The sequence below is a fragment of the Heloderma suspectum genome, chromosome 16 (assembly GCF_057233095.1).
Source record: "Heloderma suspectum isolate Gila_16-S chromosome 16, 16-S_ref, whole genome shotgun sequence".
Classification (NCBI taxonomy): Eukaryota; Metazoa; Chordata; class Lepidosauria; order Squamata; family Helodermatidae; genus Heloderma; species Heloderma suspectum.
This window is the reverse complement of record NC_139473.1, coordinates 11,696,640-11,718,830: the sequence shown is the minus strand read 5'-3', so window position 1 is coordinate 11,718,830 and position 22,191 is coordinate 11,696,640. Positions and strand designations below refer to the sequence as shown.

Sequence of the window (22,191 nt, the reverse complement as noted above, 5' to 3'; positions counted from 1 at the left end):
CCACCGGCATCCTCTGGGCAGACCCTGGAGCGTGGGATCTGAAGGGAAAGGCAGGGCCAGCCCAGGACATTCTGCTGCCTGAGGTGAAGGACAAGAGGGCTTCTCTCCCATCCACCCACCCCCATTCCATGCGCAGAAGCTGACTGCTCTGGCAATAGGATCTAGCTTCAATGCTGGCGATGAGGTGGCCTCCTCCACGCCACCTGAGCATAGCAGGATAGCTGAGGGGGCTCAAGGCTGTCCGTGGGGCACAGAATGCTCCGTCTGCCAACACCTCGCTGCCCTGCAGGTAGCTGCTTCACTCTGCCTAATGGTAGAGAGACAGGGCATAAAACAAAGCTGTTATAAGGAATGGTGCAGGCTGATCGTGGGACAATTACCAAGAGGCCTCAGAGAGAGGGAAGAGGGGTGTAGCTTGCACTCAGCTTTTCCTCTTCTTCTTGGCTCAACTGGTTCAGCAAAGCCTTGGTGGAATCCTCCAGCTGAACCCACAGCCCTTATAGCCCTGGCTCTAAAATCACTCAGGTCACTGGGCACAAGAAAGGGGGACTTCTTGGTGGTGGCCCCACATCTGTGGAACTCCCTCCCCTGTGATTTGCAGATGGCTCCATCAGCACAGACTTATAAATGGCCCTTAAGCCCCCGTTTATCTCAGGGTGCTTTTTCTTCAGGATTTATAGTGCTGTTGGTTTAAGTTGTTTTAGGCTGCAATCCTCTGCATGTTTAGACAGAAAAAGGCCTACAACTCCCAGCATGCCCTAGCTAAAATGGCTGGCTGGGGCATGCTGGGAATTGTAGGCCTTTTTTCTGTCTAAACATGCCTAGGATTGTGCCCTTAGTGAATCATAATAGAGTGTTGCTGTCCCAGAAATTGTTTTAAACTGCTCTTTAAGATGTTTTATTGAACCACTGTGAGGGTGTTTCATGGAAGCTGCTGTCTCAGGGCTTTGCCCTAAGAGGCAGCCTAGAAAGGCTCATATAAATAAATGAATATGCAGCTGGTCATTTTGCACATGATCCATGGCTTCCTGCAAAATCCCATGGAACTTGCAAAATCTCTTGCAAAATCTCATGGAACCATGAAATGACAAAGGAAGATGGGCCACTCATATCAGAATGATTGATATAAATGCTAAGGAGTGTCACACAACTTCACATGTACACAATACACATGCATGCACTATTCTCAAAACAAATCAAGACAAAACAAAACAAAAATCCACAGATCGTGGTTTATTAATGTTATGTACATAACTACACACACAGAGAATAGAAGCATAGAGTTGGAAGGGACCTCGGAGATCATCTAGTCCAGCCCCCTGCTCAATGCAGGCTGTGGTTGAATCAATGCTTGAATGCAAAAGTTAGCATGCCTATCTTCCCGTGTGTTTGGGTTCTCTGCATATATTCTGTTTTAGGGGATGATCTGGTAAAAATCAGGCATGTCTGTGAACTAGGGATAAGATTATGTCAGGCATGTCTATGAACCAGAGAAAATAGCACCAGCGGTATAATTTGGTAACTAATTTTAGACTCTAGACATTTTAGATCTTACAATTTTAGATCTGAGAGAGGAGGAGATCTTTAAAAGGTAATGTGTATTACCTCACTCACTTCAAAATGTTCTGCTGCATTTGCAGCCCCTCCTGTTCATTCTAATACGTGCGGCCTTGGATATCTACCCCAAACGCCTGTCCTGACGGCACAAAAAGTATACATACAATCAGTAAAATGTGGCCCAAAAAGAATCTTGATGCAATATTAGGAGCGTGCATTACTTCAAATAAAAGCTGAATACCAAACCTTTTAAAAGGGGCCACTTGAGAGGTATTCTGACCTCCTACAAATGTTTTTATTTGTTTGTTTATTAATTATATTTTTAGCCAGCTCAATAAAGTCTGCCCATCCTCTGGGCAGATTACAAACAGTTAAAAGAATAAATTACAATACAAGTCGTGAAAAGGATAAAACACAGTACAAACAGTTCAAATAATAAGATACAATACAAAAGGACAAACAGCACAGGAATAGAGAAATATAAAGACATATAAGAACAGCTATAAAAATCTAAAAACTGGACTCTAGAATGCCTGGAAGAACAGAAAGGTCTTTGCCTGGCACCAAAAAGATAACAATGTAAGCACCAGGTGAATCTCTTTGGGGAGGACCTGCCATAAGTGGGGTGCCACAATGGAGAAGGTCCTGCCTCTTGTAGACACCTGTCTAACTTCCTTCAGCAGGGGAGCCCAGAAAAGGGCCTCCAAAGATGGCATAAGGGTTTGGGCAGGTACATATGCGAGGAGACATTTCTTTAGGTATCCTGGTCCAGTGAGCTGGCAAGGCTCACTGGAGCATGCTGGGAGTTGTAGGACTTCTTTCTGTGTAAACATGCATAGGATTGCACCTTTAATGTACCTTAGAGTAGCTGAAGCTCTCTGGGTGGTTCACAACAATTGGAACCATAAAATACAACATGATAAAATACAATATCAAAGTTTAAAAGTTTAAAACTACAGTGTAAAAGGACTTCAAAGGTCAACACCAACACTTTGAATTGGACTCTGAAATGGACCAGGAGCCAGTGCAGCTGGACAAAGTGCAGGCATCACATGATCATATCAGCCAGTCCCTGTTAGTAGCCTAGCAGCTCTATTTTGAATGAACTAAAGTTTCCAGGTCATCTTCAAAGGTAGCCCCACATACAATGCATTGGAGTAATCCAACCAGGAGGTTACCAGAGTGTGGATAATTGTCGCTACCTGTGCCTCAAGTGACAATAACGGATCCAGGAGTACCCTCAGGCTGCACACCTGATCTTTCAGGAGAAATCCAACCCCCTCCAGAACAGGTTGAATGCCACTCAACCAGGCAGATGAACCACTGATTAACTGTACCTCCATCTTGTCTGGATTGAGCTTCAGTTTGTTGGGCCTCATCCAGTCCATTACCCTGCTCAGGCACCAGTTCAGGACATCCACTGCCCCATCTGGGTTAGATGAAAAGGAGGGGTAGAGCTGGGTGTCATCAGCATATTGATGACATTTCAGCACACATCCCTGGATAACCTCACCCAGTGGCTTCATGTAACTGAGAACATAAGAACATAAGAAGAGCCATGCTGGATCAGACCAAGGGTCCACCTCGTCCAGCATTCTGTTCACACAGTAGCCAACCAGCTGTCAACCGGGAACCCACAAGCAGGGCACAAGCACAACAGCACCCTCCCACCCATGTTCCTCAGCAACTGGTGTACATAGGCATACTGCATCTGGTACTGGAGGCAGCACACAGCCATCAAGACTAGTAGCCATTGACAGCCTTTTCCTCCAGGAATGTGTCGAACCCCCTTTTAAAGCCATCCAAATTGGTGGCCATCACTAGATGTTAAATAGCATGGGGGATAAAATTGAGCCCTGCAGAACCCCATGACATACTTCCCATGGAACAGAGCAGTAATCCTTAGGGATGGTGTAGAATTCCGCCATGGACCCCAATGAGTCCGTGGTGGAATGGAACACTTACCTCTGCCTCCCTGCGGTATCCTCTTTGGCCAGATCCTCCGGCTCCAGATTGCCAACGATATGGCCGCCATGCCATATCGCTGGCTGAGGGGGATTGATTGCAGACGCAAATGGCGTCCAGGATGCCATTTGTGGCCGTAAAGGGCTTAGTTTAAGGTAAATGCAGCTGTAAATGGACCTCCTTCTGGAAATGGCCATCCAAGTAGGAACGGAATTACTGTGAAACAGTGCCCCCAACTCCCAATTCAGACAACCAATCCAGAAGGATACGTGGTTGATGGTATCAAAAGCCACCGAGAGGTCCGAGAGAAGCAACAGAGTTGCGCTCTGCCTGTTGCTCTCTTGGCAAAGCCGTCAGCTCACATGGAGACCAAGGCAGTTTCTGTCTCAAACTGGGCCTAAGACCAAATGAGAATGGATCTAGAAAAGCAGCTTCATCCAAAAATGCCTTGTCAACGACCATGTGCTTGAGCACCTTGCCCAAGAAAGAGATGGTAGCAACTGGCCTATTGTTGTTCTCCACTTCTGGGTCCAGGTTAAGTTTCTTCAGGAGCGGCCTGATTACTGCCTCTTTTAAGGAGGCTGGTGCTGTCCCCTTCCTCAAAGCGGAGTTTAAAAACCCCTGGACTCAACTGGCCACAAAGCAAAGTGTCTGTTCCCCAAAGCAGTCCAGTGGGCTGGTCCCAACATGTCAGGCCTGCGGCAAAGTTTTATGAGGCATTTGGGCCATTGTCAAAGCTCCAACGCATGCCTGAAGGAGTGTCAAAATGGGGAAATATAGTCTGAATCCCCAAAATGGCTAGTGATGGGAGAAAGCCAAGCCCCAGGAAAGCCCATGTTGCCCCAAGCGTCCTGGGTATTGGGTGGGTTTCCCCACCATAAGCCAGCCACTGGGGGTGGGGAGGGTGCAAACTTCATTTTTCCCCAATGTAAGCCAATGCCTGGAGGGGGGGAGCCAACCCCCCACCAAGGAACCTCCATAGGAAGATGTCTGAAGCTTTGAAAAACTAACGCATGGCTCCACTTTGGAGCCAAAGTGAAGCGGGTCATCCCCAAAGCAGACCAAAGCGAAGGGGACAACTACATGAAGCACCAAAGTGGGTTCCAAACTTTTTTTTTTAATTTTCTGTGCACAGCTGGAGCAGTCACCCCTGGGATCTCAGCAAGATTACTTTTTGGCCTTGTTTTATTTATGCACATGTAATAAAATGAGATGGGGAGGGAAGATCCCAATGAACTGAAGGAACCAAACAGTGTACAAACTGTGCCCAGAGCTCTGTACAAAAGTTGAATTTTTAAAAAATAAATAAAAAGAAATGAAGCAATGGTGGATTCTCAGTGTACTGATTCTACTTCAGAAAATACTTAATTTGGAACTCTAAAATGGAAAGAGAAATTCAGAAGAGGAGAATTTTGGGAACATCTGGAAGGGATAGAAAAAGGAGAAGGGGAAAGAAAGGAAGGAAGGAAGGAAGGAAGGAAGGAAGGAAGGAAGGAAGACAGCCAGCCTTGACTGTCGTTCACAGAAAGAAAGTGACTGACTTCCATGTGGCTTACTCACAAGTAAGTGGGTCTAGCATTAGTCAAGTTGCTTACTTCTCCCTGTATGACTTTAGACAGAATGGAAAAGAAACCAGTTTTTTTTTGGGGGGGGGGGGTCCAGTCTGTGAAAAGTGCTAACAAAGTGAGACTGAACCCCTGCGATTTCTTGCCACATCCTGAAAAAAAACACACACCTCAATTTCCCATTTCTTGGCCCTTTATATATTTACGCGGGAAACATGCTGAGAAGCAAATAAGCTATCAAGCAGACCAGCAGGGCTGTCCAGAGATAAAATGGCAGCTGCCCAATTATTCTGACAGTTGTTTTCCTCGCAAGCCCTGGGATACCCTGTAATGCCAAAAAAGCAAGAAAGTCCAATTTCATGTCAGGTGGAAAGCAAGGGGAAACATGAATCTTAACATGTCAGGGGGCTCATAAGGGAATGGTGTTTCTGACAAGCATTTGAGTGATGTTCCAGGCAGGGGTGGCTGGTGGGGTAATTTAGAACATAGGAAGAGGATGGTAGTTGACCCCCCCAGCCTTTTTTGAAGCCCCCACTGCTGCAAAAAAACCCAGCAGTTTGTTGCAGAAATTTGGTGATGCGGTATCACTCTCCCATTGTCTTAAATAGTGGTTTGCTGTCCAAATTTGCTGGTGTGTCAGCAAAAAAGGGTCATTTTAAAGACAAACCAATCCTTTCCTGCTTACCTGGTGTAAGTAGGGATGTGCAAACTCACCCCTGTCCAGGTTCTCCGGATCCCCTCCCAGCCTCTGCCCTTGCTCGCCAGTCCCTGGACTGCACTCGAGCCCCTCCCACGCTCGGCAAGCAGCCCGCACTCACCCCAGTGGCCTCGTCGAGCTCCGCGATTGCCATTTTTTTGAGAAATAAAATGGCGATCGCAAAAACGCACATGTTTTCGTGTGCGAGAAGATGCACATTTTGCCAAAGCGCATATTTGCGCATGCGTGGACGTGTGCATTTTTGCAAATGCACATTTTTGTGTGTGTGAAATGACCATTCTTTGCAAAAATGTGCATTTTTGCACATGTGAATATGCGCATTTCTGCAATCGTCGTTTTATTTCTCAAAAAATGGCGACTGTGAAGCTCCACGAGGTGAGTGCAGGCCATTCTCCGAGCGCAGGCAGGGGGCGAGCAGGGGCAGGGGCTCAGCGAGCGGGGCTCGGCAGGGTGGACAGTGGTGGTTCTGCCAGATCCCTGGACTGAATCAGGCGCCCACGCCATCCCTAGGTGTAAGAGGACAGACCCTTATCCCAAGGAGCTTATACAGTCTAAAATTCAGTCCACGGAAGACAAAGGAAGGGGAAGGAAATGGAGACAGACAGGAGAAAATGTCATGTTTGCCAGTGGCATTAAATGTGGGGGGACATCCACCACAGATCTCCCACATGATATGGTTGGTTCGCTCTAAGCAGAGTCAGCATCATCACCTGGCATTGTTGGGCAGGTGAGAGGACCCACTGTGAATGCTGACCCCACCCCACCCTTTGATTATTATTTTCCAGGCCTTTAACCATACCTTTAACCAACCTTTTGATTTGATTTGGTCACTCTGGGGCATTATGGGTGGTCAAAAGGATGGCTAGACCCAGCCACCCAGTGCCATCATTGAGCAGCAAGTTGGACTCGATGGCCTTGTAGGCCCTTTCCAACCCTACTATTCTATGATTCTATCAAGTAAGCCCACCACAGCCCACTGACAGGAGCCCACACCCCTCCCCCCAGAAGCCATTTTGCCCAGAGCCTCCTCAAACCTTGAGCTGGTCCCATCCATAACGGCAAGCTATGAAATAAAATATTGTCATATCCCCGAGCGTTACGCTTCTGTCAAGGGGCCTGCACTATTTGGGGTTATGTTTGGATTCCTCATCTTCAGTCCTCTGAGACCAGACTAGATCTCCTCAGACTTGCCAGATCATCAAAACTTCTCCTTTACCTTAAATGATTCCAGGAACCCTCCATGGCCTCCATTCTCCAGCTTGTCTTCCTCAGATCCCAGGCCTAGCATCAGTTGCGTGTGGACATGGAGTTCATCGTGGAGGTTATCCAACAGGGCAGCTCGCGTCCGGTCCTAAAAACAACGAGTTGAGGCAACTTAATGGCTTCTAAAGGGTTTCTTTTGCTTTTGCTTTTGTTGTGAGCATCATAGGAAGACTCTTTATTCTCAGTCAAATCCTTGTTCCATCTAGCCCAGTATTGTCGACACTGACTGGCAGCGGCTCTCCAGGGTTTCAGGCAGGAGTTTTTCCAGCCCTACCTGGAGACGCCGGGGATTGAGCCTGGGACCTTCTGAATGCAAAGCAGGGGCTTTGCCACTGAGCTATGCCCTCCACCCTCCCAACTGAATGCAGTTTCAGGAAAAGCTGAGGCAAAATTGTTCAGATTTCTTTTTTTCTGAGAAAACTCCTGAGATTTTCTTTCCCCCACCCCCACTAGAAAAAGAAGGTCATTTTGCAGGAAGTCCTTCATGCAGCGCAGAGTTAAACTATGGAATTTGCTACCACAGGAAGTAGCGATGGCCACCAGTTCGGGTAGCTTGAAAAGGGGGTTAGACAAATTCCTGGAGGAGAAGGCTGTCAATGGCTACTAGTCCTGATGGCTATATGTTACCTCCAGTATCAGAGGCAGCATGCCTATGTACACCAGTTGCTGGGGAACATGGGCAGGAGAGTGCTATGCACTCATGTCCTACTTGTGGGTTTCCCACGGCAGCTGGTTGGCCACTGTGTGAACAGAGTATGCTGGACTACATAGGCCTTTGGTCTGCTCCAGCAGGGCTCTTCTTATGTTCTTATGTTCTTATGATTACCGCCAAATATTCTTCGCCATTACTTTTCTGTTGGATGCCCTTCCCCTGCCCCTAATGCCCTGAATATCACCTTTTCTGGTGCATTGTGGAGGATGCAAAATGGAAGCCAGGCCGCCGACACAGTTGGAACCTTAAGAAAAAGGCATCTTAAGAAAGAAGAAAGATGTTTTGCTATTGCCATAGTGAGGTCCATCCCAGAGAAATGGCTGGAGAATTTCTCCTGTCCCTAGACAAATCAGGTGAAATGGTCCCTCCAATTTCTCTGCCCACATATAGGGTGGAGAATCTGAGAGACCATTTGCGGCCCTGTTTTTTCACACGATAGGCTACACAAATATTTGCATAGCCTATCGCGTTAATCAAGAGCACGGACGCAAATGGCCACCATGCCATATTGCTGGCTGAAGGGGACTTGACCGACTGCGGACGCAAATGTTGTCTAGAACACCATTTGTGGCCGTAAAGGCCTTAGTTTAAGCTAAATGCAGCCAGTTATGGCTGCATTTACCTTAAACTAAGGACTTTACAGCTGCAGATGGCATCCTGGACAACATTTGCATCCGCAGTCAGTCAAGTCCCCTTCAGCCAGCGATACAGCATGGCGGCCGTATCACTGGTGCTTCAGAGATGGCTGGCAGCTCCATGGAATCGCTGTGGAGCAGATATGGCCGATGAGGATTCTGGGGGGAGGAACGGATCACCTCCCCCCCATGGGCGGATTCCCCACAGACCAGCAGGTAGGAAATCCGCCCATCCCTAGTGGAGAGGAATCCAGAACAAGTTCATAAGGCTAAGTGCGGCCACATAGGTCCATCACAGCTGGAGTTACGGATGCGTGAGCAGTCTTGGGCTCACCCTGGAGATGAATTTGTATCTGTGAAGGTGTGAGGCCTACAGAGGCCAGGAAAAGGAAAAGGTCAGGCTTAGAGGCCTGGAGTTTTTTGTTGGGAGGGGGTATCTCTGAGAGGAGTCATTTCATTTCCTTGGTTAAGTTTCAGTTTCATTCCCCCAGTTAAGTTCCGTTTCTTCAGGATTGAAGCAGTACATCCAGTTTTGAAAGAGGAGGGTATAAAAGAGAGAGAGAGGGTCAGAAAGGCCAGAGCAGTGAGGGCAGAGTTGAGGAGACCAGAGCCTGCCAAGGGAGCAGGAAGAAGCAGCCTGGAGAAGTCCAAGTACAGCTAGGGTAAAGGAACATGCATTTCTGCAACTTTTATTTTCTCTTAATGCCTTTTGTATCACTCGGCTCTATTGTGTAAATACTTTATGTTGTGATTTGTATGCTTTAATTTACCAGTAAACTGTTGCAGTTAAAACCCAAGCGTCTGAAGTGTCAACCACCCCATGCCTACAGACTAAACCTCACGCTACTGGGAAGGGGAAGCTTAAAATAAGGAAGGTGGGACTCTTTGGGAGGCAAGAGATCCTTAAGGAGTTGCTCCTGGGGTCCAGGTCATAAGGGGAACCCTGACAGTACCCTTTGAGCATTAAAGCTCAGAAACCTTCTATGCAGCATGTAGAGCAAACGTCTGTCCTCCAGTCAGAATTGTGTCATCCATGAGCCAGCTTTTATACACGTGCAGTAATCTAAAGCAGCACAACCCACAGTACTATTTGAGCCACGATTGCACTTTGGCATGGACAGGGCTCCCATGTGGCAGTAATTTCACATGGGAGATTTGTGGGGGTAGTGGTAAAATAGGAGCTCTTTGGGATTTGGGATTAATAGAAACTACTTTTCAGGAAACTGAATGTTCATGAAAGCAGCCCAACCTTAATTGGCATAAGTCAGTAATTAATAAAGCTGCAAGGTTTAATCTACTGATTAAACAAGATTAATCAACTAAAGCTTTTGTGGATTAATCTGTGGGAGATCTTTTTAATCAGGGAGGACAGAGTTTAATTGGTGGGGCACAAAGCCATGTTGCTGTGGATGTGCTATGTTTGTTTGAAAGCAGCGGTGTCTCCGAATTCCATATTTCCCAGCTCAGAAGTAAGAATCTTGATGACTCAGAATGCTTAAATGCAAGGCAAGAATTATGTCCCGCAAAGTCAAGTCTGTTCCGCCCCCCGCCCCGCCCCGCCCCGCCCCGCCCCCTTCCCTGCTGCTTTGGAGGCAGTAGTTGTGGATTCTCTGCCCCCCCCCCGCCGCCCTGTCTTTGGCATCTCACCCCAGTTGCAAACCAGGAGCAGGGCCGGCCCTCCCATAAGGCAGGCTGAGGCAGCTGCCACAGGCGGCAGATGCTGGGAGGTGGCAGCAAGATGTTGGAGAAGAGAGCTGTGGGCAATGCAGCCAGCTCTGCACCCCCGACTGCACACCCTAAGTTAGCCTGCTGCCTTCAGGGTGGGTGGAGGATGTTGTCCCACTGTACACGGAAAGTTAGGGGGCGCCATCTTGTCTCTCTCCTCAGACAGCAACGTATCTTGGGCCGACCCTAACCAGGAGTATGGGGTGGGAGAAAGAGAGAGACTTTCCTTTCATCGCCACTGCCAAAACAGCAAGCCAGGAAAACAGATAGGTGTGGGGAAAGGGAGGGAGGGAGGGAGGGGCTTGGAGGCTAATCACAAGAGGACGCAAACCCCACTGCACTCCTGATGGGGTCATAGGAAGGAATGGATGGATCAGTTTATTTCTAGTCTATCTCCGCTTCGCGTGTCTTCCATCAGAAGTCTGTTCCATCCCATTTTCTTTCTCTCTGTGTGTTTTAATACCGCAAAAAAATGTGCATTTAAATTATGCATTTAGGGAGAGGCTGTAGCTCAGTGGCAGAGCACCTGCTTGGCACACAAAAGGTCCCAGGTTCAATTCCTGGCATCTCCGGATAGGGCTGGAAAAATCCTGCCCAAAAACCTTGGGGAGCCACTGCCAGTCAGTGTCGACAGTACTGGGCTAGATGGACCAATTTTCTGACTCAGTATAAAGCAGCTTCCTGTGTTCCTGAATTGTATGTATTTCCCCGTAAAATACACATTTTTGTGCACATTTTCCTCTGAAACACAGATTTTTGTACACAGTTTCCCTAAAAATGCACAATTTTATATGCATCTTTTAGTTTTAAGCCAAGAACAACACTGGAAAATTTGGAGAAGTATACAAGGATAACTGTATTCTGACCTGCGCATTGGTCCAGGAAATAGATGCGCCTGATCTCGGAAGCTAAGCAGGGTCAACCCTGGTTAGTACTTGGATGGGAGACCGCCTGGGAATCAGGCTTCCTGCATGGAGCAGGGGGTTGGACTCGATGGTCTTGTAGGCCCCTTCCCACCCTATGATTCTATGATTCTAAGTGTGAATTAGGTTGGTGGCCTTAAAAATGTGGGCCAAACAAAATTTTCCAACATCCCTAGTCAGAGGTCTGCTGGAGTCTGACATGGAATAAGCTATTCAGTTTTGACTCAGAACTGAGCTGGGCATAAACTGAACTAATTTCTGAACATGACTGGGGGAGTTTGGGCTGTCACTGATTAAAAGGAGAAAAGAGGAGGAATTTTTCCTTCTAACCATGAATGGCAACTTGGATAATATATTAACAGTTCCTTCATTTACACAGATGTTTTGGTGATGCAAAAATTCACTGCGATGTGATTGATTAGTCAATCAATAGGACAACTGATCAATCAATTAACATTCTTTAATTGGTAGGGCTGCAACATTTAGTTGAATCAAGCGATCAATTAACATTCTGTCATTGGTAGGGCTGCAACATTTAGTTGAATCAGCTGATGATGCAACTAAATCAATTTTAATTTAATTTTTACTTAATTCAATTTTAATTTAATTTAAAAATCAAATTTAATTGATTTTTTTTAAAGGATAGACTAATACAGTGCCTGAGATTAATTTGTTAGCAGATTTAAAATGCAGTATTTTTAATAAAAGTACTTAATAAAACTGCAGATGGCCAGCCACATCTTGGAAGAGGTACTTTCTTCCTGTGCGAAAGTGAAGGGATGCATGCCTCTGCTAAGACAATGTGTGCTGCCTGGGACATATGCATGAGTCATTTCAAATGAAGAAAGTATACTCCCCCCCCCGCTTTAGAACTATTGCCCAAACTACAAAGGAAGTTAGTCACACTAAAATCCCCTTGAACTTAATGGGGATTTAAGTAACTATTAAGCTATTAAGTAACTATACAGAAATAACTCGTAACTATTGCCCAATTGATTTCAAGGGCTTAAGCACACGTAACTTTCTCCAGATTTGGCCCACCGGTTCTTTAATAAACAAATTTATGCAGATTCAGTCACTGATCAACTAAGGCTGCAATCCCATACACACTTACCTGGAACACAATGGCACTGACTTCTGAGCAGACATGTCTGGGGTTGCACCTTAAGTATTATACAGTTAATAAATTATGGTTGCTTTGATCAGGCGACAGTCCCAGTAATCTCAGATTCCGTGGAAAATATATCGAAGGTTTGGTAAACCATGATTTTTGCCCTGGAACTGCAGAGTTGAAGGGGGAGCACCATGGCCTTTGCCCACCTCCCAAGAGACCAAGGGTCACTTAGTCTCCTGGACATCATGGCAAGAACATCATGGAAAGATGGAGATCAACCTGGGCCAATATTTCCATCAGCCAGAGGAGGAGGAGCTGCGGGGAGCTTGCGTCTTCCACCCACAGCTGCCCCAGGACTGCAGAACTGAAGAGAAGCACACTCTGCCCCATACATCAGCCAGAAGACTAAGGGCTGACTGGCTGGTTCTGACTGAAACCCCACCACCCCACTGACATCAGAGCCATCAGCCTCCACTGGTAGTGTGTATGTGTGAGGAGCATTTTCAGGGGCCGGGGGCTTTTGTAAGCTGCCTTGAGAATCACTGAATTGAACGGCAGGGTATAAAGCTTTGAAATATCATCAATAAATAATTCTTACTGCCAAAAGAATTCATCCTTGCTCAAAAATGTCCCATGCTGGGTTTTTGACTGATCCAGACAGAAGAACCAAGTGGCCACAACCGATACTGCCATTGCCCAGGTAAAGCCCCAGTCCAACCAGGATCCCTTTATCCAGGTCAGTGGGAGCCAATGTGCTAGCCAGATGTGCTCAGACATCCTAGAGCCAAAGAAGACATCCCAGCTCAGGAAGGCCTCTGCCCTACAGTCCCAGTGGCTCACCTCCCAAGACAGCACTGCCACACATCCAAAGGTAGCTGGTTCCAGCCCCAGCAATTCCTGACAGGAACGTTAAACAAACTTAACTCCTCTATTTTCTGGAGGGTGTCCTTGCATGGGGACAGATGAATCAGTCTGTTTTCAGTTTGTGCCAATTTCATATGTGTTCATTCATATACCCGTTCCCTCCTGTCTCTGCATTCATGTGTAATTCTTTTTAATCCACATGGAAACATATTTTCTCACGAAATATGATTTCTTTATTGCATTTATATACCGCCTTTTTTCTTCTTGCAAGGAACCCAAAGCAGCCTCCATTCCTCCTCCTCTCCATTTTCTCCTCACAACAACAACCCTATGAGGTAGGTTGGGCTGAGAGTCTGTGACTGGCCCAAAGTCACCCAGTGAGCTTCCATGGCTGAGTGGGGACTAGAACCCGGATCTCCCGGCTCCCAGTACACCACACTGGTCTCTTAAATATGATAAAATATGTTCTTCTAAATGTATTTTATCAAAGTGTATACATTTCTCGTGATATTTTATCCTAAAACCCACATTTTAATGCATTTTTATACTTATTTCTTGAGCCGAGAACTGCATTTTAAAATTCAGGGAAGTTCAAAATCTGAAGGATAATCTGATACACGCTTTAGCCTGGGAGGTGCATATCTGGTCTGTTTGCAAAAGAGACCAAATGCCTTAAGCAGTCATAGCCTTGTATTATACTATCAATATTCCTTTTAAATCCCAAGACCACTGGATCATAGAATAAGTAGGGTTGGAAGAGGCCTACAAGACCATCGAGTCCAACCGCTATGGATGCTATTCAGCTGGCATTGCAAAGCAAGAAATACTTCCAGTGAGGATGCTGCCCTGCTAACCTGTTCCAGGTCAACCCATCTTACCTCAAGCTTTGCAAACTTCTCTGACTTGCAGCAGCCATTTTCAGCATTGATCAGCTTGGTGAGAAGAAACTCTCGGAATTCTGAGTTCTGGGGATAAGGAGGAAAAGGGAAGGGTTAGAACTGAAGTTGGCCAATCTAGAATCATAGAGTCATAGAATAGTAGGGTTGGAAGGGGCCTACAAGACCATCGAGTCCAACCCCCTGCTCAGTGCAGGAGTCCAAGTCAGAGCATTCCCGACAGATGGCTGTCCAGCCCCATCTTGAATGCCTCCAATGAGGGACAGTCCACTACCTCCCTAGGTCATTGGTTCCATTGTCATATTGATCTAACAGTCTGGAAGTTTTTCCTGATGTTCAGCTGGAATCTGACTTCCTGTAACTTCAGCCCATGATTCCATGTCCTGCATTCTGGGATGATCGAGAAGAGATCCTGGCCTTCCTCTCGGTGACAACCTTTCAAGGACTTGAAGAGTGCTGTCATATCTCCCCTCAGTCTTCTCTTCTCAAGGCTAAACATGCCCAGTTCTTTCAGTCTCTCCTCACAGGGCTTTGTTTCCAGTCCCCTGATCATCTTTGTTGCCCTCCTCTGAACCCTCTCCAGCTTGTCTGCATCCTTCTTAAAGTGCGGTGCCTGCACAATATACTTTGGGTAAGAACTTAGGTGATCATCAAAACGGTTTCCAAATATCCTGGATAGTTGTTCACCGAACCTGTTACTAGCTGAACCCAAACCCACAGATACAGGTCTACAACAATCTTATTGGCCCATTACTCTGGGATACGTGTCCCGCCACACTAAGCTCTAGAAGGTGGAAGTAACAGGACCACAGATCATGTGTAACTGCTGGTTGTGTTATCATAGAATAGTAGGGTTGGAAAGGGCCTATAAGACTGTCGACTCCACCCCAATGTTTATGTTTGGGCAGAAAAATTTGGAACATAGTTTTTTCGTCAGTTTTGGAGGGTGAGGCAAAAATGGCTCCCAAATAAAAACATGTTTTTGAGAGGTGTGTGAGTGGATGAAATCTATGAATGGCGCTTACCATTATAAGACAAGATGGAAAAGTGTATCCTTTTTTTTTTTTCTTGAACAACTGAGCTGCAATCGGCAGTCTGGCTGTGTTTCTTCCAACTTTTCCAGAGAATGGCCCAAGGGGAACATTGCTACATCATCCTCCCCAGGGGTCTTGTTGTGAAAATAAAATGGCTGCCCTTACTTGCCAAGGTGGTGGCAAAGCTTTGGTTGAGAGCCAGTGTGGTGTAGTGGTTCGACTATCGGACTAGGACTCAGGAGATCCATGTTCTAGTCTCCACTCAGCCATGAAGTTTATTGGGTGACTTTGGGCCAGTCACTGGCTCTCAGCCTAACCTACCTCACAAGGTTGTTGTGAGGATAAAATGGAGAGGGTGAGGATGATCATATACACTGCCTTGGCCTCCTTGAAGGAAAAGGTGGGATATACATGTAACAAAGAAAGAAGGGAGGGAGGGAGGGAGGGAGGGAGGGAAGAAAGAAAGAAAGAAAGAAAGAAAGAAAGAAAGAAAGAAAGAGGGGGAGAGAGAGAGAGAGAGAACTGGAAACTCTCGGCCATCTTAAGGACATAAGAAGAGCTATGTTGGGTCAGATGAAGGGTCCATCTCGCCCAGCACTCTGTTCACCCAGTGGCCAACCAGCTGCTCATGGGAAACCCACAAGGAGGACCTGAGTGCAATACCACCCTCCCATCCATGTTCTGTAGCAACTGGTGTACATAGGCATACTGCCTCTTGATACTGGAGGTAGCATATAACCATCAAGACTAAGAACATAAGAAGAGACATGCTGGGTCAGACCAAGGGTCCATCTAGTCCAGCATTCTGTTCACACAGTGGCCAACCAGCTGCCCATGGGAAACCCACAAGCGGGACACAAGTGCAACAGCACCCTCCCACCCATGTTCCCCAGCAACTGCTGTATATAGGTTCACAACTTGTGGTACTGGAGGTAGCACATCCATCTTATACTGGAAAGCCCACCATCACCAGAAAATTAATCCATTTTGCTCACCCCCTGAAAGTAATCAAATTCCCACACACACACTAATTGCATGGGGGACAAAGATTCATCCCTTCACTTGTTACATTTCTTACTTTTTGAAATACAGGTGGGCTTGGCAACGAAGGACCAAATGAAGGGACGTCTTCTCGTGCAGTGACAGCTACCTATCAGAAATAAGACAAAACAAATCAAACTGATGAAGAAGAAGGAAAGGCACAAAAGAATAAATGCGCAAGGACAGATACAGACAGAGCACCTAGAAGGTTCCAAGACATGGTCTGAAGGCACATGAGGCAGCCACCTTGCTGAAGCTAAGCAGGTCTGGAACTGGTCAGTGCTTGGAAGGGAGACCATCTGGGAACCACATGTAGCCACCTTGGGTTCCACCATGGAAGAAAGTTGGGATATAAGTGTAAGGGCCGCCTTGCCAGATCACAGAGAGAGTCCATCTAGTTGTGCACCCTCTTTCCCACCATGGTCAGCCAGATGATTCTTGCAAGCTCACAAGGAGGTGGGAGGTGATACAGACTCAAGTCAGAAGAATTTTCGAGATGGAATTGGAACAAATTTGGTGACCTCAATTTTTGCTGATTTGCACATCCCCAACTGCTGATCTACCCTCACCCCATCCCTTAAGCCCACCCATCCATTGAGAAAAGCCCCACTAGGTGGAGAGAGAGACTGGATCTGTTGGATCCAATGGCCTCTCAGCCCCCATCCCCATCTCATGCAGAGTCTTAGATGGGCTCTGAGACCTGCTAACAAGAACAAAATTGCTCATACGGTAGAGGGTGGGGAAAGCCTCCCTCGTTCCTCTGGCCCTGCTGGCTGGACACCTATAGAATTGTTCTCCAATTAAATTCACAAATATTTGCCTTCTTACATCAAAGGATACTCAGCACAGCTGCGCAGCTCACAATGAAATTATACCGTTCACAGGAGGACAACCATAAAGGCATCCCAGGAATGAAATGGTAAAAGCAGCAGACAATGGCTGCTGCTAGGACAGTTTGCAAGTGGGTTCTCAAAATTCTTTACCTACTTTAAAGTGTGATTCTGGGCACCACACTTTAAGAAGGATGCAGAAAAACTGGAGAGGGTTCAGAGGAGGGCAACAAAGATGATCAGGGGACGAGAAACAAAGCCCTATGAGGAGAGACTGAAAGAACTGGGCATGTTTAGCCTTGAGAAGAGAAGACTGAGGGGAGATACAACAGCTCTCTTCAAGTCCTTGAAAGGTTGTCACAGAGAGGAAGGCCAGGATCTCTTCTTGATCTTCCCACAGTGCAGGACACAGCATAATGGGCTCAAGTTACAGGAAGCCAGATTCCAGCTGAACATCAGGAAAAACGTCCTTACTGTTAGAGCAACATGGCAATGGAACCAATTACCTAGGGAGGTGGTGGGCTCTCCCACACTGGAGGCGTTCAAGATGAAGCTGGACAGCCATCTGTCAGGGATGCTTTGACTTGGACTCCTGCACTGAGCAGGGGGTTGGACTCGATGGCCTTGTAGGGCCCTTCCAACCCTACTATGATTCTATGACTTGGATTCCTGCATTGAGCAGGGGGTAGGACTCGATGGTCTTATAGGCCCCTTCCCACCCTACTATTCTATGATGCTATGATTCTTTGTGAGCAGGGAATTGGGGGTGGGTGGAAGCATTTCACCAAATTTCTCTAGGGGAGAAGAAATTCCCGAACACTTTCCTAGGGCTAGGGCTCACCGGACATATCCATGCTTCTTTATAAAGGCAATGTTCAGCAGCTCCTTGTCTCTTCACATCTGTGACTGCAGGATATCCCTCCTCTAAATGGTCAAATTGAGCATGTTCATATGGCAGAGAGCCGTTCATTTATTTTTCCACAATATCCTCCAGGCTACAAAAGACACAGCCTATATTTATTCCCAGTGTGCACCAGTGGGCTAATGTTCCGAGCAGGATGATAATTTTAGCTCCTTAACTTCCAGGCGAAGTTATCACCGCTTGGTCAATAAATGACCCAAACCTCTCATTCCCGCCAGCCCGGTTGCTGGTCAGCAGGAAGCTCTTGTGATGGATCAAGCTGATTAACTGGGTCCCTAAATGGTGCTGATTAACTGGGTCCCTAAGATGCTGCTGATTAACTGGGTCCCAAAGATGGTGCTGATTAACTGGGCCCCTAAGATGGTGCTGATTAACTGGGCCCCTAAGATGGTGCTGATCAATTGGGTCCCTAAGATGGTGCTTAATTTTAAAAAAATAAATAAAGAGGGGATGATTTTTGGAGATGAATCAAAGAATGGAGATATAAAAAATAACTGAAAAATAGAAAAAGAGTTTCTACTCTTTCCAAAATTGCACCATCCCGAATAGCAAGATATGGAAAATTTTATTTCTGTGGCTGGCTTCTCAGTCACAGTGAGCAGAGTCGCTGGTGTGGCGTAGAGGCGAAAAAGACTGAGCTATGAAACCAGGAGCTCCTGGTTCAAATCTTGCCTCTCTCACAATCCTCCAAGGTTGACTTGGACAAGCTGCCCAGCCTCTGCCCCAGTCTGCAACATAGAGATAACAAGTCGAACCTATGATAAAATGTTGCAGCGTGAAGAGCTCCTGTGCGTGCTCGGTCCTTATTGGACCATCCCCCATCCCCCACCCCCCACCCTGCTTAGGGTGGTGTTGTTTTTCCCCCCCCCAAAAAAAAAAAAATTCTGTCCTACTGCAAACATCGGGGACACCCCAGGCCTGCTGGAATACCTCCCTCTACATAAGCACTGACACTCATGCCTGGGCATTAGAAAAAGAGGGAATGATAGCACTTGCCTACAGGGTTGTACGTGATGCACTTTGAACAATCCCTCCCATTCGCGCACACATAGCCCGTTTTGCTGGCAGTGAAAGGGAAGGTGTTTCTCTCTGCCCCCTTCCCTATCACCTCCTGCTGGTGCTGGGAGAGGGGGCACAGAAAGAAAGAAAGAAAGAAAGAAAGAAAGAAAGAAAGAAAGAAAGAAAGAAAGAAAGAAAGAGGGATTCCTCCCTCCTCCTGCTAGAGCAGCGGAGACTGGTAGCTCCGATGTCAGTGGGGTGGTGAATCCGCTCCAGGTTTCAGTCAGAACCAGTCAGAACTCTAAGAGAGCTCTCCAAGAGGTTTGGGAGATTATGCACAGTATATATAGAGAGAGAGATGACTAAAAGGTGCTACGCTAGCACTCCTCACACATTTGAAGGGCTGTCCCATGGACGATGGAGCAAATGGGTTTCCTACGGCACCAGAGGGTCAGACCCAAGTCAACAGTTTCAAATGACAGAAAAGGGGATTCTGAATAGACGTTAGGAAGGACTATATGATGGTATGAACCAGTGGAGGCTGGTGGTGAATCTAAACTCTAAAGGAGCTACCCAAGGTGTGAAGCACCTTGGAGAGCTCCTTTAGAGTTCTGACTGGTTCTGATTGAAACTGGGAGTGGATTCACCATTCCACTGACATCAGAACCACCAGCCTCCGCTGCTCTACAGCAACTTTCCCTAACCTAGAGCCCTCCAGATGTTTGGGGCAAGAACTCCCAGCTGTCATGGTAGAGCTCAGGCTTTGCGTACAGGAGGGCCTAGGCATGCTCCCAAGTATAGCCAGGTAGGCTAGGAAGGAATCCTGGCTGAAACCCTGGGGAGCCACATTCATTTTCGGTGCGATGGACTGAAATTCACTCCAGGAGAAAAGAGTCATTTGCTTTGCACCTTGGGGAGCTCCTGTAGAGTTCTGACTGGTTCTGACTGAAACCCGGAGTGGATTCGCCGCCCCGTTGACATCACAGCCACCAGGCTCTGCTGTGCCAGAGCAATGGCAGCTGCAAGGGAAGGAAGTGGACAGGCGGTTTAGTGATGTATTTATTACATGTATGACCCACCTTTCTTCCATCATGGAACTCAAAGTGGCTACATATGATTCCCAGCTGGTCTCCCCTCCAAGCGCTGACCAGACCCAGCCCTGCTGAGCTTCAGCAAGGTGGTGGCCCCATGTGCCTTCAGACCATGCCCTGGAACCTTCTAATGCAAATGTACCTAAATGGAACTCAAGGTGGCTACTGTGGTTCCCAGCTGGTCTCCCCCCTAAGCGCTGACCAGACCCAGCCCTGCTTAGCTTCAGCAAGGTGGTGGCCCCATGTGCTTTCAGACTACAGCCTGGGACCATACACTGGGTGGTTGAGAGAGATGACTGGAAGCAGGTAGGTGGGTGGGTGGGTGGGTGGGAGAGAGGCAGGTAGCTGCGATGGACTCAGGTGGGGAGAGACTGGACCCCACTGACCCCTGATGATGTATGCAATAAGTCTAAATTAATCTGCTATTTGGGGGGAATAGCTCAGCTTACTTCAAGCCAAGCTGAGGAGACCTGGGGACGCCGGGGGGGGGGAAGTCAGGGCCAGCGTCAAGAGTCAGCATGGTTGGGCACCTGCCAAGGCCCCACACCCCAGCAAGGGCCCACTGACCAGAGCCCCCTGGACTTGCTCCTCTTCTTCCCCATTGCAACCTGCTTGTTCACCTGCTGGTGACAATGGTGGTGAGAAGGTAGGCTCACTTAGGGAGGTGCCCATGGAGTGTGTATTGCTCAAGGATCCTCAGAAACATGAAGCTAGCACTGGGGGAAGTCATCCATCACAACCACTCTACTGTGCTCAGACATATCATAGAATCATAGAATAGTAGAATCACAGAATAGTAGGGTTGGAAGGGGCCTACAAGACCATCAAGTCTAACCCCCTGCTCAATGCAGGAATCCACGTCAGAGCATCCCTGACAGATGGTTGTCCAGCCTCATCTTGAATGCCTCCAGTGAGGGAGAGCCCACCACCTCCCCAGGGAATTGGTTCCAATGTCGTATTGCTCTAACAGGAGGTTTTTCCTGATGTTAAGCCGGAATCTGGCTTCCTGAAACTTGAGCCCATTATTCCGTGTCCTGCATTCTGGGATGATCGAGAAGAGTTCCTGGCCTTCCTCTCGGTGACAACCTTTCAAGTCCTTGAAGAGCGCTATCCTATCTCCCCTCAGTCTTCTCTTCTCAAGGCTAAACATGCCCAGTTCTTTCAGTCTCTCTTCACAGGGCTTCATTTCTAGTCCCCTGATCATCCTTGTTGCCCTCCTCTGAACCCTCTCCAGCTTGTCTGCATCCTTCTTAAAGTGTGGTGCCCAGAACAGGGCACAGTACTCCAGATGAGGCCTAACCAGCTGAGTAGAGGGGAACTAGTACTTCCCAGGATTTGGAAGCTATAATTCTATTAATGCAGCCCGAAACAGCATTTGCCTTTTTTGCAGCCACATCACATTGTTGGCTCATATTCAGCTTGTGATCAACAACAATTCCAAGATCCTTCTCACTTGTAGTGTTGTTGAGCCATGTATATCCCAAATTTGCAGGGCAAGGCTTCTGTGGCTGGGTGGGGGGAGTCTGCGTTCCAAGCAGGCTTGTCCTCAACATCTCTCATTTAAGAAATGAGGCAGTGGCATGCATGGCATGCCTCACGGGGTGCCTCCATGCCACAGAGAAGCCATCTTAAGCTGCAGGGCGAATGCGCGCAGGAACACTGTGTAGAGTTCTGGCCACCACACCTCAAAAAAGATATTGTAGAGCTGGAAAAAGTGCAGAGGAGGGCAACTAAAAGAATCAAGGGGCTGGAGCATCTCCCCTATGAGGGAAGGTTAGAACAGCTGGGATTTCTTAGCGTGGAAAAAAGGCGAGTAAGAGGAGACATGATGGAGGTGTACAAAATTAGACATGGTATAGAGAATGTGGATAGGGAGACCTGTTTCTCCCTCTCTCAAAATAGTAGAACCCAGTGGGGTCCTCCCGTGAAGCTGATGGGTGGAAGATTCAGGACAGATCAAAGGAAGGACGTCTTCACACAGCGCAGAGTGAAACATGGAACTCGCTACCACAAGACTCGCTCCTGAATTGAGCAGGGGGTTGGACTCAATGGCCTTGTAGGCCCCTTCCAACCCTACTATTCTATGATTCTATGATTCTATGAAGACATAGTGATGGCCACCAATTCGGATGGCTTTAATAGGGGGTTGGACAAATTCCTGGAGGAAAAGGCTATCAATGGCTACTAGTCTTGATGGCTATGTGCTACCTCTAGGACTAGAGGCAGTGAGCCTATGTACACCAGTTCCTGGGGAACATGGGTGGGAGGGTGCTGTTGCACTCATGCCCTGCTTGTGGGTTGTGGGTCAACAGCTGGCTGGCCACTGTGTGAACAGAA

At 47.4% G+C, this 22,191-nt stretch overlaps 1 protein-coding gene across 6 annotated transcripts in view; it reads right to left on the bottom strand.

Moving 5' to 3' along the window:
- Positions 1 to 22,191, bottom strand: part of RAP1GAP2 (RAP1 GTPase activating protein 2) — a 242,911-nt gene that overhangs the window by 19,214 nt on the left and 201,506 nt on the right. For all 6 annotated transcript variants that reach the window (XM_084823044.1, XM_084823042.1, XM_084823043.1 and 3 more), the window contains 3 exons: positions 16,050 to 16,121; positions 13,920 to 14,006; positions 7,022 to 7,156 (listed from right to left, as the gene is read on the bottom strand). In XM_084823044.1, coding sequence (XP_084679170.1) covers positions 7,022 to 7,156; positions 13,920 to 14,006; positions 16,050 to 16,121 — 294 coding nt within the window. The remainder of the gene's footprint in view (positions 1 to 7,021; positions 7,157 to 13,919; positions 14,007 to 16,049; positions 16,122 to 22,191) is intronic.